The 15,186-nt window shown below is 42.3% G+C and overlaps 2 protein-coding genes across 6 annotated transcripts; both read right to left on the reverse strand.

Moving 5' to 3' along the window:
- Positions 1-2,152: 2,152 nt before the first annotated feature.
- On the reverse strand, positions 2,153-11,207 carry LOC129585906 (uncharacterized). Its single transcript, XM_055478809.1, has 12 exons — positions 10,595-11,207; positions 10,218-10,412; positions 7,966-9,972; positions 7,123-7,858; positions 6,256-6,941; positions 5,870-6,160; positions 5,198-5,761; positions 4,449-5,128; positions 3,678-4,155; positions 3,396-3,593; positions 2,667-3,311; positions 2,153-2,614 (listed from the first exon to the last, which is right to left on the reverse strand). Exons 1-12 carry the CDS (start codon positions 10,778-10,780, stop codon positions 2,441-2,443), a joined length of 6,840 nt encoding a protein of 2,279 aa, XP_055334784.1. The 5' UTR covers positions 10,781-11,207; the 3' UTR covers positions 2,153-2,440.
- Positions 11,208-11,539: 332 nt separating this feature from the next.
- LOC129585908 (meiosis regulator and mRNA stability factor 1-like) lies at positions 11,540-15,168 on the reverse strand. Of its 5 annotated transcripts, XM_055478813.1 has the most exons (11): positions 15,153-15,168; positions 14,912-15,004; positions 14,303-14,826; positions 14,051-14,226; positions 13,781-13,861; positions 13,501-13,633; positions 13,160-13,338; positions 12,913-13,067; positions 12,505-12,710; positions 12,147-12,416; positions 11,540-12,053 (listed from the first exon to the last, which is right to left on the reverse strand). In XM_055478813.1, the coding sequence occupies exons 3-11, from the start codon at positions 14,528-14,530 to the stop codon at positions 11,757-11,759; spliced, it is 1,725 nt and encodes a 574-aa protein (XP_055334788.1). In that variant the 5' UTR covers positions 14,531-14,826; positions 14,912-15,004; positions 15,153-15,168; the 3' UTR covers positions 11,540-11,756. The 5 variants fall into 5 exon arrangements, with proteins under 5 accessions (XP_055334788.1, XP_055334787.1, XP_055334790.1 ...); XM_055478812.1 differs by lacking the exon at positions 15,153-15,168 and having other exon boundaries at positions 14,912-15,124; XM_055478815.1 differs by lacking the exon at positions 15,153-15,168 and having other exon boundaries at positions 14,303-14,839; positions 14,912-15,124.
- Positions 15,169-15,186: the final 18 nt, after the last annotated feature.

Consider the following 15,186-nt stretch of genomic DNA (forward strand, 5'->3'; position numbering starts at 1 on the left):
CTCTGTCGTTTCAAGTTACTAATAAAATCATTAGCTCAAAAGTATAGAAAATACGAGTATTAAAATGGAAATTATTTTCGACTTGGGTTGCACTGACTTTCGGTACTTCTACTAGCAGGCACAAATAAAACAGTTCCAGCTGTTGTAGTACACGACGACCGCCATAGGCACTGGCCACCATGGTTTTTTATCGGTTTTATACTGACGTCTGTGCGATGTGCATTAATCGAATATTAGCGGCGTCCGCCAGTACACTGCATTCCAGTCGAGTCTTTCGGCTACGAAAAATATGTGTGTCAACTGTGCTGCGGACTAGGTAGCCCCTGCAGGTTCGGTATTTTTCGAAAGCCGTTTTGTTTTGTAACTTTCGTTCAACCGTTTTGTAACTTTGTAACTTGTAACTTTCGTTTTGTAACTTTCGTTTTGTAAAACTTTCGTTTTGTAAAAACGTTTTGTAACTTTCGTTTTGTAAAAACGTTTTGTAACTTTCGTTTTGTAAAAACGTTTTGTAACTTTCGTTCAACCTGTGCAGGCTATAGCATAAAAAAAAAGCAAAACAAAATCTTGAAGAGAGCAGAAAGTTTCCAAGTAAAAAGATTTCGAAGGAACGAGATCTCAGATATTAATTGCTTTTCATAAACTGATTGCGCTTAGCATACAAGCTTATGGCAAACTGCCCCATAGAGGAGTATGCCAAACAGAAAAAGCGTAATATCTCGTTTCTCCTTAAACTTTTATTTACAAACTTTCGATTTTCCACAATGAAGAACTTTTCTGCACTTTTTAGCTATAGTGTGAACAGACTGAATGTGACTGAAGACTTTCTAGAGGGACGTATCACATACGTTTCAGTGCTATTTAAATAATGTAATACAGTAAACAACTTTCGGTTAAATATGCAAACAGTGAAGCGAAAAGCAATATTTTCAAATCTGACGCAGCACCCGTGGGTGAAATGCACTAACGAGAACTTCTTCATATCACCCGAGCGTGCATTTGCTTCTCAGTTCGCACACTCACTTTAAAAAATACTAAAGAGCTTTCCTGGCATGTAGAGGGGCATATGCTGTACGGATGGGAATTTTAAGAATCAGCTATTTTGCAGAATTAATTACGATCTGTGTTGCAAATCTGATAATAGTAATACCGGTAAGAGATTACTTGAAAATTATTGACAAAGTAAAGATTTTTTATTGTAGCGTAACTCGCGTTATAACTCATAACTCCAGTTAATTTGAATAGCGTAACTCGTAGCGTAACTCGCGCGCTGCAGTTAACTCGCAACTCTAACTATGGGTCAAATTTCCATAACTGCCCAGGTCTGCTCCTGACGATATTTAACGACGCAGACTTGTATAAGTAATATCACACTTCGTAGACTGACGACATCACACAACTATCTAATTCCCACGATTATCTTCTGTCTGCTCGTGTAAATTGCTGAACATTTGCAGATATTTTCATGGTGTTCGCCTGCATTGCCCGTCCTGTATTGGGTTCGCTGGGTCGGATTTCTCTCTCTAATTTGAGAATAAGTAGAATGTGTTCGCTAGCGGATACCAGTGGTGTGAACGTGGAGGAACTGTTGACTACGAAACTCCGGAGCCAGTTATCTCCAGAATTCCTGCAAGTGATCAACGAGAGCTACATGCATAATGTGCCAAAAGGCGCTCAAAGCCATTTCAAAGTGATTGTGGTATCCGATCAGTTCAAAGGCCAGTCGCTTATCAATCGGCACAGATCCGTGCAAGATATTCTCAAAGAGGAAATCGCCAACTACATCCATGCCATCACCATAACTGCGAAAACGCCGGAAGAATGGGCTAAAACGGATGCGGCGACGCTGAAGAGCCCACCTTGCTTGGGAGGAATGAAAAGTGAAATGAAAAACTCTGGGAACTAGTTTGTTTCGGGAGCTGTTCAGTTTTCGAGGTTGTTTGGAGCACCGCGTAATTACCCGATAATCGTGATTCAAGCAACTCGGACATTGGATTGTTTTGATGACAGTACTTTTATTACGTCTACTCGCACTTATCCGTTTTTTACTTATTTAAGTTGCGGCTAAATTGTAGATCCATTTACGCCACGACGCGTTCATTATCAGCAATTAGTAATTACGAATTCGCAATCTCCGATCATTCAATAAAATCGTTATGGAGATGGATTGCAGTTTGCTTGCTATTCATTCAGATATAGAATTTCACTTCACATACAATCAGCAAAAACAAAATAAAATATACAAATCAAGGAAATAAAATTTGGAAAAATATATTAACAGTAGATCGTCAAGATTGGTCTGTCCGAGTACAAATCACATTTGTAGGCACTTAAACATCAAAAGTAAAAAACGAGGCAATAAACCAGCATGTTGACAAAGAATCGATCACAAAAGTATTTGAGCGAAAATTTCAAAATAAATAAAAACTCTTCAAAACCAGTGCTACGGTTTGCGCTTTTTGTTTGAGTCTAACCACCGACTGCAAATGTTTTGCACAGACATATCGCCATTCGTGCCAGCTTCGGTTCCCACGAACGCCACCAAATCGGCACGCTGCATCTGCACAGCCAGTAAGTAGGCTGACTTAAATTTCCGGGCTTTAGTTAACGCTTCCACCTGAAAAACAAGGTGCTGGAGCAAAGCAGAGAAATCACATTTAATGATCTACCTTTTGTTCATCACTGGAGATCTGTTTGATAAATGCTTCCCATTCTTTGGTATTCGCTGTCAATGAATTCGCGTCACAATGTCCGATCATGCGAATCACCAGGGCGTCGTACTGAGTATCCCTAAGCATCTGCAACTTTCTCATCGTTAACAGGACACCCAGTACGCCTTTCAACCCTTCCCTTCCGGCTTGCGTCGCCACTTTCGTTAAGATTTCCTCGGCATTTAATGCTTGTGCTTCGATTATATTCAAAACATATTCGTCCACTTTAGGCGTGTTGTGAAACTCCACCAACATTCCGATGACATCAATTTTCGCTTGGAGATTTCCGAACAGCGTTGGTAGCGGTGATCCATTCGATCGTTTTTCGTCCACGCGGGACAACTTGCCTGCCAAGATTTTTGTCACGGACACTTGCAGCTGGATGGTTTTCAGGTATTTTCGCACTTCCTCCAACGGCAAACTAAGACGCAGTTTGCTGACCGCTTCACCGTTAGTAGCTGAGGCAAAACGCTCCAGATACATGTTGACATGCTTCTGAGCATCTTCCAAAAAATGCAGACGATCAAAATATACTTGGTACGAATTTGCTGCGGAGGACGACTGGAAAAATTTTACGCATGTTGCTGCTGCTCGCAAATAATCCTACAAACGAAAAAAGACCACTGAAACGCTCTTGCAAAATTAATAATTATTCATCTAACAGTATGAGGAATAATTGCACATTACCTTCATAAACAACTGAAACGATAGTAACACGTTCGTCATTCCTCGTTTCATTAGAATTTTACAAACTCCCGTCAGGTAATCCACCCATTTGCTTAACGTCGGATCCGACATAATAATTTCATCCTCCAACGCGCTGAGATGACCCTTTCGTAAATTCGGCATTATGATGGTTTCGAAGAACGTTTCCACATTGACAGTCTGCAAAAGCGTAAGTATAAATGAAAATGCTGTTAGCAACTTAACTACAGTCTTCACTTCTACAATGCAATTATGCAGTAGTACCTCGCGCAAAGAATACTCCAGTGCTTTCTGAATTAACCCTTTTTTGATGTAAAAGCGCAAAAGCGACGAATTCGTTCCATAAACTTCCTGATAATGCAGGCATTCCGTCATTCGCCGGCGGTTCTCGTTCTCCAAAACGGCTGGATCCACAGTCTCCGGCTGCAGAATGTCTCCACGGAGTACTAGATTAATTATACTATCCGCACCCAGTGTCCCTCGGCGGCGGGGCATCTTAGCCTCTTGGATGATTTCCATAATCTCTTCCAGAAACGCCGCCGATGGTGGATTTATCTGATTTTTGTCCACCGGGAGTTCAAGACATTTTGACAACTTGTCCTGAGCTTCGATAAATTTCCCGACTTTCAATAAACATCGACCCCAACTAAACCACACATTCGCAGCATCCAGCCCAGCTTTGGTGGAAATTTCGATAGCCAGAGCATACCGTTCCTGTTGAATCAGCTGATCGCGGACATTTCTGGAAATTAAAAACCTCAGTGCAATACAATTGTCAAGTGCAAGCAAAAAGCACCAATACACACATAAAACTGCAACAGTTACGGCTCTCATGGTCAATACCGCTAAAATTGACGAAGTAACAATTTTCCTGGTCATGATGATCATCCAATAAAATTGTTAATATCAAGTAGATCCAGGCTGGATGTACTTGATATTACTTACCATGTACAGCAATACTTTTACGATAATCAAGCATAACATTAAATAGAGTAACAAAATAATTAAACCAAACGAGTCAGCAATTCAGTCTACCTGAGTGTCTTTAGGTCGGCCAGCTCTTGTACCGACGGGATCTTTGCTGCTCCAGCATCCAACAACATTTCGACAACTTGCAGTTGATTTAGATAATTATCACAAACGTGCACCCAGTTCGCACTGTCCTTATCCTCATACAGAAAAATCTTCGCTTTGAAAAACAACGTCCGCATGATATTCAGCAGCGTGGCATGCTCCAGTCCACAATCGCTATGCTTGCCCATCCATTCCGACAATTCATTCCCCATCTTTAACAGTTCTTTTCCAGCAATTAGCGGACTCGAATGCAATTTCAACAGCGCAATACAAAGCGCGGCATCGGGGGCCTCGACAAAAAAGAATTCACTGCGCACCGCATGGTTATTATCCTCATCCGTAGTTAATAACCACTGCTGCTGATCGGAAGCCCCATTTAGGCCGACTAAGCGTTCGCGAGGCTTCGGACTGAGTGTACGGGCCGGTGATTGTGTAGCTGTTGGCGAACGCACCCGCGAAATGAAATCGATCCCGTGAAACTTCGTCGAGCGCCCGCTCGAACTCAGGGAAATTGTTTGGTCGAAACAATCATCACAAGCACGTACGGGATTATCCCCGTACAAATCCACGTGGATTGTCTGACCGGAACAAGTAGAGCACACGACACGACCACAGCGACGACAGTGATGCTTTCGGTTAAACTACAAACCAGCGTTAAAATTTTAATAACCGAGTTTTGAATGTACAGTTGGAAAACTGTAACAACTTACCAAAGTGAACTTTTCCCCGCAAACCGGACAGTTTTGTACGCTATCGTCTTCCACCCATTCGTGTTTCATGGGGGCCACAATTGGCATGATAAATTTCTTAGGGTTAACATCCACTGTCGATTCTCTTCTGCCACTCGCATCCAATCCCGACGCTATGCTACCGGACCGACTATGTTCACTGGGCGACGAGAAAACCTGTATTGCCTTCTTAGCATAATCTACCAGCAACTGTTCAAACATTCTTTGGCTGAATACATCCCAAATTCCCGCAATTTTCACCACGTCAACCAAATAGTCCACTTTGTTCCACATAATCAATTGCTCCAGTATCAGCAATGGTCGGCCGCTTAGGTGAAGAACGGCTTTACGGAGAAATTCCGGCAGTAGTCGCAGAATTAAATTCTCGATTTCTCTTTCCCGCAATCTGCCAACTTCGTACTCATCAAATCGACCAGAAAGAAGGGCAATATGGATAACCGGAAGACGGCCTTCGGCTGTTGTTATGCTGGCAAGCAGTTCTTCCATCTTCGTGAAGGTGCAATTTTTCAACATCGGTATCAGTAACTGTAATATAAACAGCAGACAACGACCGTTATTGTTACCGAAAACACGGTAATCATTAAATTTTCTTGTTCTTGATTATGTTTGCTCAGGTTTAAATGTTTACAGCACCTGATAGGCTGCGAGTATTTGAGGCGGCTTGGAATCCAACATATGCACCAAGCCTTTAATTTGGATGTCTTCTTTGAAAAGTTCCAACGACGGCATTTCACTTTGACTTAACCAGGCATTTAGCGCTTCCGTTTGATCCAAGCGTAGTACTGAAGCACTGAAAATCTTAAAATGATGCTCTATTCGGCTTTCCAAGTCTTTGAAGGCCATTTGCGTCATCACGTATTCCAGTGTCGAGTTAGAAAACACTTCCTTCCAGCCAACTTTGTCAAATGCGAAATTCCTGACAAGCTAGATGTTTCAAGAAAAAAACTGAATTAAACTCCACAAAATTAACCACTACATCACGGGTTTTTGTACTGTTAATGCACAGACTAACGGCGTACCATCTCCAAATTCTTTATTCGAATTTGCAACCCCACAACGGTGCTCCTCGGATCCTCCACCGATAACATGTCAAAGAAATCCACTAGCTGCCCAAGGGGCCAACTTTTCCACACCTGCAGAACAGTCCGCAGCCGCAACTCCACATCCCAAATTTGACCACAAAGAGTCCACGGTTCCGTCGCCAAGTTTTTCTCAATCGCCACCGCTAGGACAACATTTCGTAACAATTTTCCTCCTAATGATCCGGCTAACTCCAAGCGGATCAAAGGAAATTCCATTATGGCTGACGGGTCCAAACCATGTCTCACCGCTTCCCATAAAGCCTCGCAAATAATGCTTAAGCTGTGCAATCTGTCATGAAACGACAACAAACAGCTAACAGCATTACGGACAGACATGTTGGCGGGAAGGATGCTGTTTTTTGGCTCGAATGATAACATGCTAGCTAATCGAGAATTAGCGTTGGATAAGTACGGCAGCAGTTCCGGCAAAGGAAAAGACGTCTCTTCCATGTCTGACAGAGATGGAGCATTCCCGGCGCTATCTTCTGCTTCAGAGCTGCGCACTTTAGCTGTAGAGAAAGCCGCATGTTTCCCATTTGGGGCGGATAAATCGCGATGAATTTTTCTTTCTCGACTAACCCGGCGGTTCGGCTCAATAACGAGCTGATCGAATATAATGTCTCCTATAACACAACCCCATGAACGTAGGCAAAATTAAAAATTTATCACACCGAATTTCACTATTCCACCTATTATTTACTACGTACTACAAAACTAAAAACCATAATATGCCTAAACTAACAAGCTCCCCAGTGAAACTGTCCCATGTTATAAAATATAAATAAACGCTAAAAATCAACGCACCTCTATCTCGGTCCCAATGCTCTTCCACTAAACGGTATAATTGATCGCTGGGATAGATTCGAAACATCCATCCCGGCAATTGAAAGATATTGCGACCTGAGTCAAAAAATCCATTATTCTTTGTATATTCGGATATTGCCATGTTCGTCTGGGCTTTCAACATATCCGCATGCAGCACCTGGATGGTGATAACATTTTCAGAATTAGCCATTAGGAATCCATTTTCTTTTCGACGAGGCAGCCGTAAGTTCTGCGACGAAAGTGGCTGTCGCAAAGGTGACAAAGCATCATACAGATCTTGCAGACTGACAATACCATATTCTCCCAGATGATAGCGGTATTTCCAAAAATGCATACGGGTCACAATTTCGTTTGCCTGCCAAGATCGAAAACCACTGGCCTTTAAAGATTCGGAATGCAGAAGAGCGTGAATGAACAGAAGATTATAAACGTTCAAATAAAAGACTAGCCGTTCGTCGTCAGAAACAATATCACATTTGGCGTGCTGCAAAGCCTGGAGACCATTCAGCAGATCAGAGACCGACGTCAACAAGATTTTCTTGGGCGAGTAAGGCGACTCCTGTGCGTCCCTGAACAACTTCAGTAATCCCGTAAGGATACCCGCAACAAATTTATTGGGATCCGTCAACGAAACACTCCGTTCTGCGCAGCCGTCGTTCAAAAATACGATTCCTTCGTTTGTCACGATCGATCTAGCACTGTCCAATTGTTTTGCCTAAAATAATTTGCGATGCAGCTTTATACATGTACTACACAAAAATTATAAAAAAAGCTTGATTCAACTTTTATTGCCGGTACTCAAAAATTTAAAGCAGTTCTTACCCGAGTCGACTGGCTGAGTAACATCCGTGGCAAATCAAGAGAAAGCGTCTTGATGAAATGTTCAATTTCATCCCTCGGAGACTGGTTCTGGAGCATTCCTCTTAAGCGGTAATATGGACTTTGATACATTAGACTAAAATTATCCCCTTCGGTGCTTAACTTCAAACACGTGGAATAATTTTTCGAAAATGTCTGCCATGCCATTAAATATGCCAGTCGAGAAACCGTCGGATCCGCTGCCTGACCGTTCAACATCGACAACAACCCAGAAGCGGGTACCGTCCCACGCAAGATTTTGATAATCTGTTTGATCAGCGGCACTCCATTTCCACCAGGTCTCGGTGGTTCATTAAGCAGTTGCTCCAGTCGGTCAATGCGCACCTGAATTTCGTGCCCCAATGCAGCAACACTTTGCATGGCTACAGGATTAAACGGCAGCGCTATCAAAAATGATAAACACTGATTTAAAGAGCACGCGGTCTCCATATTGGTTCGGACAAAATCCTCATACGGTTGAATTCGCATCGATTTTAAAAATTCATATCTCGGAAATTTTCCATCCAGGGAATTCAGAATGTCGGTTACATTCCTCACATTGGGCGAACTCCCTCTGGAAGCTGTCGCTAGTTGAATAATTGCACAATCGGACGCGATTAACAGGTTTCGTTGCTGCTCGGTCATTTCACTTGCAGGGCATACGGGATGCGGTTCAGCCAGCTGAGCCGATGACTTTAGTTGTTTCCCACTCATTTTCTGGCCACTCGACGATAAAATGGTGTGAAATTCTTCGCCGAACTCTATCTCACCCTGCCAATCAGCATCCTCCAAGGTAAAAAGTTTCAAGACCTGATCGGCCAAATGAAAACTTCCTCCATGCAGGCAAATGCGCAGAAGCGACCCAGGGCCAGAGAGCATCTTCTCGATCACAGATGTATCGACGTGTTTCTTTAGTATGGACGAAACCCGACGCTTGCGTGGACGACGACGTTTACTCGAGCGTCGAGCTTCTAATTTACGAGTCAAGAAACTAGGCCGCATCAAATCATCGGTGTAGGCAAGATTAACGCTAAGTGGAACGTCTTTTGGATAAACAATTACTTCCAAACGCCATGATGCATCATTTAATCTCTGTTCCAGAGATGACAAGCGCCTTGATAATTCGTCATCCGGCACTGAAGTGTGCACAGAAAACGGAGCTGGTGAAGCGGAGGCGGTTTCTGATGAGCGGTGAGAATGCGTTGTAATCACCACATTTTTTATGGTACTCAGGATTTTTTCGACAAGTTTATCACTACAGCAACAAAATCCATCGCGAACTTTTTTCACGGCCGACGACCAACTTTTTACACTTTCTGAATCCGTTTCCTCCGGTATAAAGCTCTCCTCCAGGAAATAATTTTCGTTCACGTCGCTGCTGCGAAGAAATAACAGCGAAAACAAATTCTCCAAGATCTCAACGCGATAAGTCAGTGGATATATGTTCTTCAGGCGATTTTCAACATCCATGGAATCCAAGCGTTCCGTATCATCCGTCGAGAGATCGAATTGCAAACTCAAACGCGAACTTCGCTTACTGGAATTCGACATTTTCCGTCGCGCTGCATCCTCAAATATCGCCATCATGACATCCATTAAAATACGATAACCACTGAATGTAGCGATATCGCGCTGTCTGTTTATATCACTTTCCGACGGATTTTCGGGACAGGTGACGTTCTCATCCGTTGAAAAGCGAACCCTTTTGGAGGAGGTATCGCGTCGCCTTTGGAAGTGCTGTATCACAGGTAGAGAGCGTAAAAACGATTCATCCACACTATTTGGCGTACTGAAGTACAGGATGGTTGGCAATACGGAAGCCTCTTCCAGATCCGGAAAGGCTTTGTTAAACAAATCGCCGAATTCGGTGTCCGTCAATGTCTGGAATCTGCCATTCCGCCGAAATGTCTCTTCCACTACTTTCAGTTGACAACTAAGTATCTGCGCACTGCCCAAAATGCGCTCCATGACCTAAAGATACACAATACATTGGGCGAAAAGCACTTTATGATTACACAAATAACATAACTAAAGGCTTAAAAAGAAATTACATATTATTTATTTTCTAAACACTTATCGTACATTAATTTCACGATCGATACCATAAAGATTTTCAGTCTCTACCACCTTTGTCGCTGATTTTGGACTCTTAATCATTTACTCAAACAGCGTAACTTTGAAAGTAAAAACATTATATGGGAGCCTTTTTACACTACCGGAATTCCAAAGAAAGGTGTAGCAGAAAGAATGGACTGCAATGTTGGCAATGCAATTTCCGGTGGATTGGAAGAAATTTCATCCCAGCACAGCAGCACCACAAGTGCTCCAAAATTTCGTATCCAATCGTTGCTCCGTAAGAAGCTGCTGACTTGTGCACCATCTTGCTCTTCCGATAATTTTTGGAATAAAACCTGAAAACACGTTACGACTTTAAATGTCAAAAAACACTCAAATTATGTATGAATGCTACGCAATAGCAGACTTAAAGGAGAGTCAGAACAGATTCACCAGCATCTAATACCACTCTATATTTTTTGTGCTGCTTCTGTTTACAGCAGGCAGTCAGCAGCATTCAGAAAAGCACGAAGCATACCAGAAGGACTCGCAAAAAATGCTTGCCATGAAGTACACACTGCTGGCCCAATCGGAGTTTGTGCTGGAATAACTCAATCAGCTGTGCAGGATCACCGAAGGAGTCCGAAGTAATTACAGTCTGCACAGCCGTCACGAGCTCTCCAGGATGACTGTACTTTCGCAGAGTATCAAATAAAACATCCATTTTCCCAGAGTTACAGCAATCACGAAATGGTATTCTGGATTCCCCATGCAGGACAATTACGTCGTCCACACCTCCATACACCAATTACGATACATACATACTATAAGTAAGCAGTTGGTGCAGTCCCTGGTATTAGATCAATCCTGGGATATTGTCACTGTTGTGGCATGTGAACATAAACAGTTAAATCACGGCTTACTAAGTTTAGCTAAATCCTTGATGGGAGAATGATCAGAAAGCAAATACCGTTCTCAAACTCGTAACTGCACGAATAACTAACAAGTAGCAACACCAAAACTATAAACAAACCAAATTCTAATTGCATGACTGTGGATACTCACAAACCAGTAGGAGCCACCGCCTTTGGCTAAACAGTTCAGAATTATGCTAGTGAGCTAGTCCAATGATCGAGCAAACATCAGAAAACAGTCACCTCCGTACTCCACTGTTAACACGGACTAGCTAGGTGATCCAAACTAGGGACCACCTTAACAAAAGATTTCCATGCGGAAATAAATCCATTTGTGAATTGTGAATACTATTACTATTTTATTGTTATTAATTCCAACTACAATACTGTAATTTTTTATACTAACTGCTGTCGAAAAGTGCAACGAGAACTTTGAACAGGAAGAGTGGAAGACAGGCACAAATTTATATTTTTCTTTGAATTGACGAGAGCAGTTACAAGTTGTACCATAATTTTATAAGTACACGATTAACTGTATTGTCAGGGGAATGAAATAACGAGATTAATTGAAGAAAATATCACTGATACAATGATATATTTTGGTTGGGATCCTTACGGATTACAACAAGTAAGTAACTGCTTATAAGTCATGCTGCGACTTCTTCTTTGAATGGAAACGACACTACTTGACTTCGACCGTAATCGGGCTCAGTTAAGCATGTTTTTGCACAAATAAGCAGATAACAAAGCTAAAAGACACCAAACAAAAATACGTTGCACGTGTCGTTAATAAAACCGCAAAGCAAGCCTGGTAGAAATTATTAGCGGCTGTTTCTCGACTTCCGGTTCACTGTCACTGCCACAGCTGACATTGCTGCTGGTCTCAAATTCGCTGTCCACGCTGTGCATTTCACCCGATAAAGAACTCAGCCCGGGAGACAAGGATGCAGTTTCTTTGTACGGATCACAGGTACCGGCAGTACTCAAAATACCAGAATCATCCAGCTCTTCCTTATGCTTCGTATCGCGAATTGCCGCCAGTGTATCACGAAACTTTCCAATGCTGAACAATGCGCATTTCGTCTAAACAAACAACTCCAAAGAAATGAAGTATGTACAACCATTTTAAATTTTTTCGCAAAACCTCCACGATCATTTATTTATTTATTTACTTACCTCTACCGGCAACGAAGTCGAAGCCATCAGATGCATTTTCCCATGGCGTAATGGCGGCATCGGTTCTAGTAGATCTTCCAGATAGCAGATCCCAAAATCAGCGGCACAAAACACCTTTTTGCATACAAACTGGTACAACAAAATAAAATTGCGGGCGTCGATGCGCTGAATTCCGCATGTCAGTTTGACATGCTTAAGAATACGCTGAAAGCGTTGCATCTGAGCTTCATGAGTCAAGGTAATCATGCGACTATTACCGATCCCCAAGATCTGTAAAGGTCAATAAATACCATTAAGAAAAACAGACAAATGAATCAGAATTATGCAGCTCATATAATACTGCTTTGTAAAAGTTCACCTGAATATCGCTGGAGAACAGCAATAACAACTCGGCTAGCCGAGTACAACCGAAATCCGCCACACGACACATTTTTCCGTAATGGACGCGGTACGTCTGGACGAACTCGCCGAATGGGACAGTGGCTCGATGGTGCACCATTAACATGTCCAATACTTCACGGTGGAATTGATTTAAGTTTGGACTGAATGAATTTGCAACCGCTGCTAAAAATACCACTGATTAATAAAAAGCCACCTTTCGCGATACGCATGCACCACGATATGACATTGTGCCCATCCTTTTTGTGTGCAGCCATTAGTAATTTCGTACGGAGAATATAAATAAACTCACTGTAAGAAATTCAACTACGAAATTCTTCAGTTTCATGAATATGCAATGAGTACTGAGAATTTCATAAACTCTTGCCTGCATTCACGTGATCTAAAATCAACTGTCGACTGCGAAATGGTTGTTGGACAATGCTAACTCCCGGCACAGCAGTCAACAAGTGGTCCAGAAAAACGCCGTGCTCGTCGTCTTCCGGTAAGTGTCCAAACATGGCTTCGTAACACGGGATGAACCTGCATTACAAACTAAACATTTGTATGAAATGCATTAAGGTGGTATCGCAGTTAATGTACATCAAAACACAAGCAAACTTCAAAGTACTGACGTGTTCAAATTCATGCAGTTGTCGTGGTAGTCCAGCAGCTGAAGAACCTGCGGTATAAAAACCCGCAGCGAAACCCGGTAACATGTCAACGATTTGGTTCCGCTGATCCGCGCAAGATAACCCCGCTGATTGCCGCAATCCTTGCTGCACTGAGCTAGCGGCAGTGTGTCAAGGCATCCCTAAACAATGACGAACAATCTACAGTTACTGCACGCGCGCTATAATAACGACAATCGAAATTAAAAACTTCAGATCTCCACTTAGATTTTGTTCAATGACGCATCCACTGTCCTCAAGACACGAATGCCACGCCAGAATAAAATACTTGAAATGCTACTCACCTGACGAGCTAAATTTGTCTGCCAAACCAATGAATACGGCAGTAGGCGAACCATCTGGATGTCACCAGCAGCAAAACGCTCCACAATATCCGGCATCTTCAACAGGTCAGAAATTCCCATGGGTTGGTCGTACCTGCGCAAACATCAAACAAATCAAATCGATAAACATGTTACCGAAAACTAACATCTGTCTCTGCCATATTTTATTTTGATAACCTCCATATTGCACGGGAACTGTGAAAAGTAGCCTAACTGCACATTCAACAACTGCCTTAAATACTTTTCTTCAAAAAGTCCAATTAGTTCCGCGAGCAACAGGTGGGAGCGCTTCTGCTCCTGAAAAATTCCAATAACCGCGCGCCTGCAAAAATGCTGAATAAGCAGACAAAATGTCAACTGTACTCGTATACAGATTTAACCTATTGTGATTGTCGTGAAAAGGAGAGAAAAAATCTATCTTAAGTTCAAATGCAATTTACTTATTTTGTCTTTGCACAAACATAAACGAACTTGCCCATCGGAACAAATTCGCATTCGCAAATCTGCTTACTTGTACGCAAGAGGAACAGGAATTACTGGGCTGACTTCTGAGAATTCGATGCTTTTCCCATAAAACGTTGTCTTGTGGAAACGCTTGACAATGGCCCTCATGTCGGCATGATTCAATAACACAAGATGTCCGTAAATGTTGCCAAACAGATCAGCATCAACGGATAGGTGCATAATCTACAGTAAAAACAGTGGAGATAACCATCAGTTTCCTGGTGGCTGCATCACAACAACTGAGCCAATGTGACCTCACCAAAATATGTTCTTTGAACAAACGGAACAGTCCTCTTTGCAGCACAAACCGATTCACTTCGCGGTTCATCCGCAGAATATACAGATCGACGCCACGTTTCTTCTCCCAGGCAGGAGAATAAGGCAGCTGATGAGGCCGCGATGGCGCCTCTGGCTGATCCCATAATCCATCCTCTGCGTCCGCTGCGGGATTTCCTCGGGGCATAACAGCGCAATATAAACCATCCATTTTGGTTTTGTGATCAATTTTCCACAAACAGTTAAATTAAACTGGCAAAAATTACGTAAAAAAATTATTTTACCCTATAGTGTCACTCGAGTGAGTGGATAAAAGACATGATTTCGGAAAACTTATCGTTCCGCTTCCAGATTTTACATGCACTGACGACCTTGAAATTCCTCACCGGTTTTCAAGATCAGCAGGCACGGTGCAGGCAGAATGTAGGTGTGATTACCAGAAGTACTGTACGTCACATTTGCCGTACCTGGATGCACAAGCATCCTCTTCATCAAAGGGATGCTTATCTGCAAGCGAAATCTGATGTCGATAAAATTAATTAAGTACTAGTAATGTGCCGTCTACTGCGAATAATGTTATAGATATACTTACCGTATACGAGTACGAAAAAATTTCCACAACTTCCGCTAATGGCCGAGTGCAGCACTACAATCGTTGCGGCCAATGTCCTCACTGTTTTGCACACTATAAATACGCACGATGAGTTACATATGCGCAATACTAATGTACTTCAAGAAGTAGAACAGTAAATGAAATCATAAATGCAGATATTGCACGCATAATATGCGTGTAAAATTGTGGATATGATTGCTGGTATAAATAGATACTGTACCTGTACATCTACTGCTCTAGATAACGTTAAGCGT

Source organism: Paramacrobiotus metropolitanus, unplaced genomic scaffold (assembly GCF_019649055.1).
Source record: "Paramacrobiotus metropolitanus isolate TYO unplaced genomic scaffold, Prichtersi_v1.0 Parri_scaffold0000018, whole genome shotgun sequence".
Classification (NCBI taxonomy): Eukaryota; Metazoa; Tardigrada; class Eutardigrada; order Parachela; family Macrobiotidae; genus Paramacrobiotus; species Paramacrobiotus metropolitanus.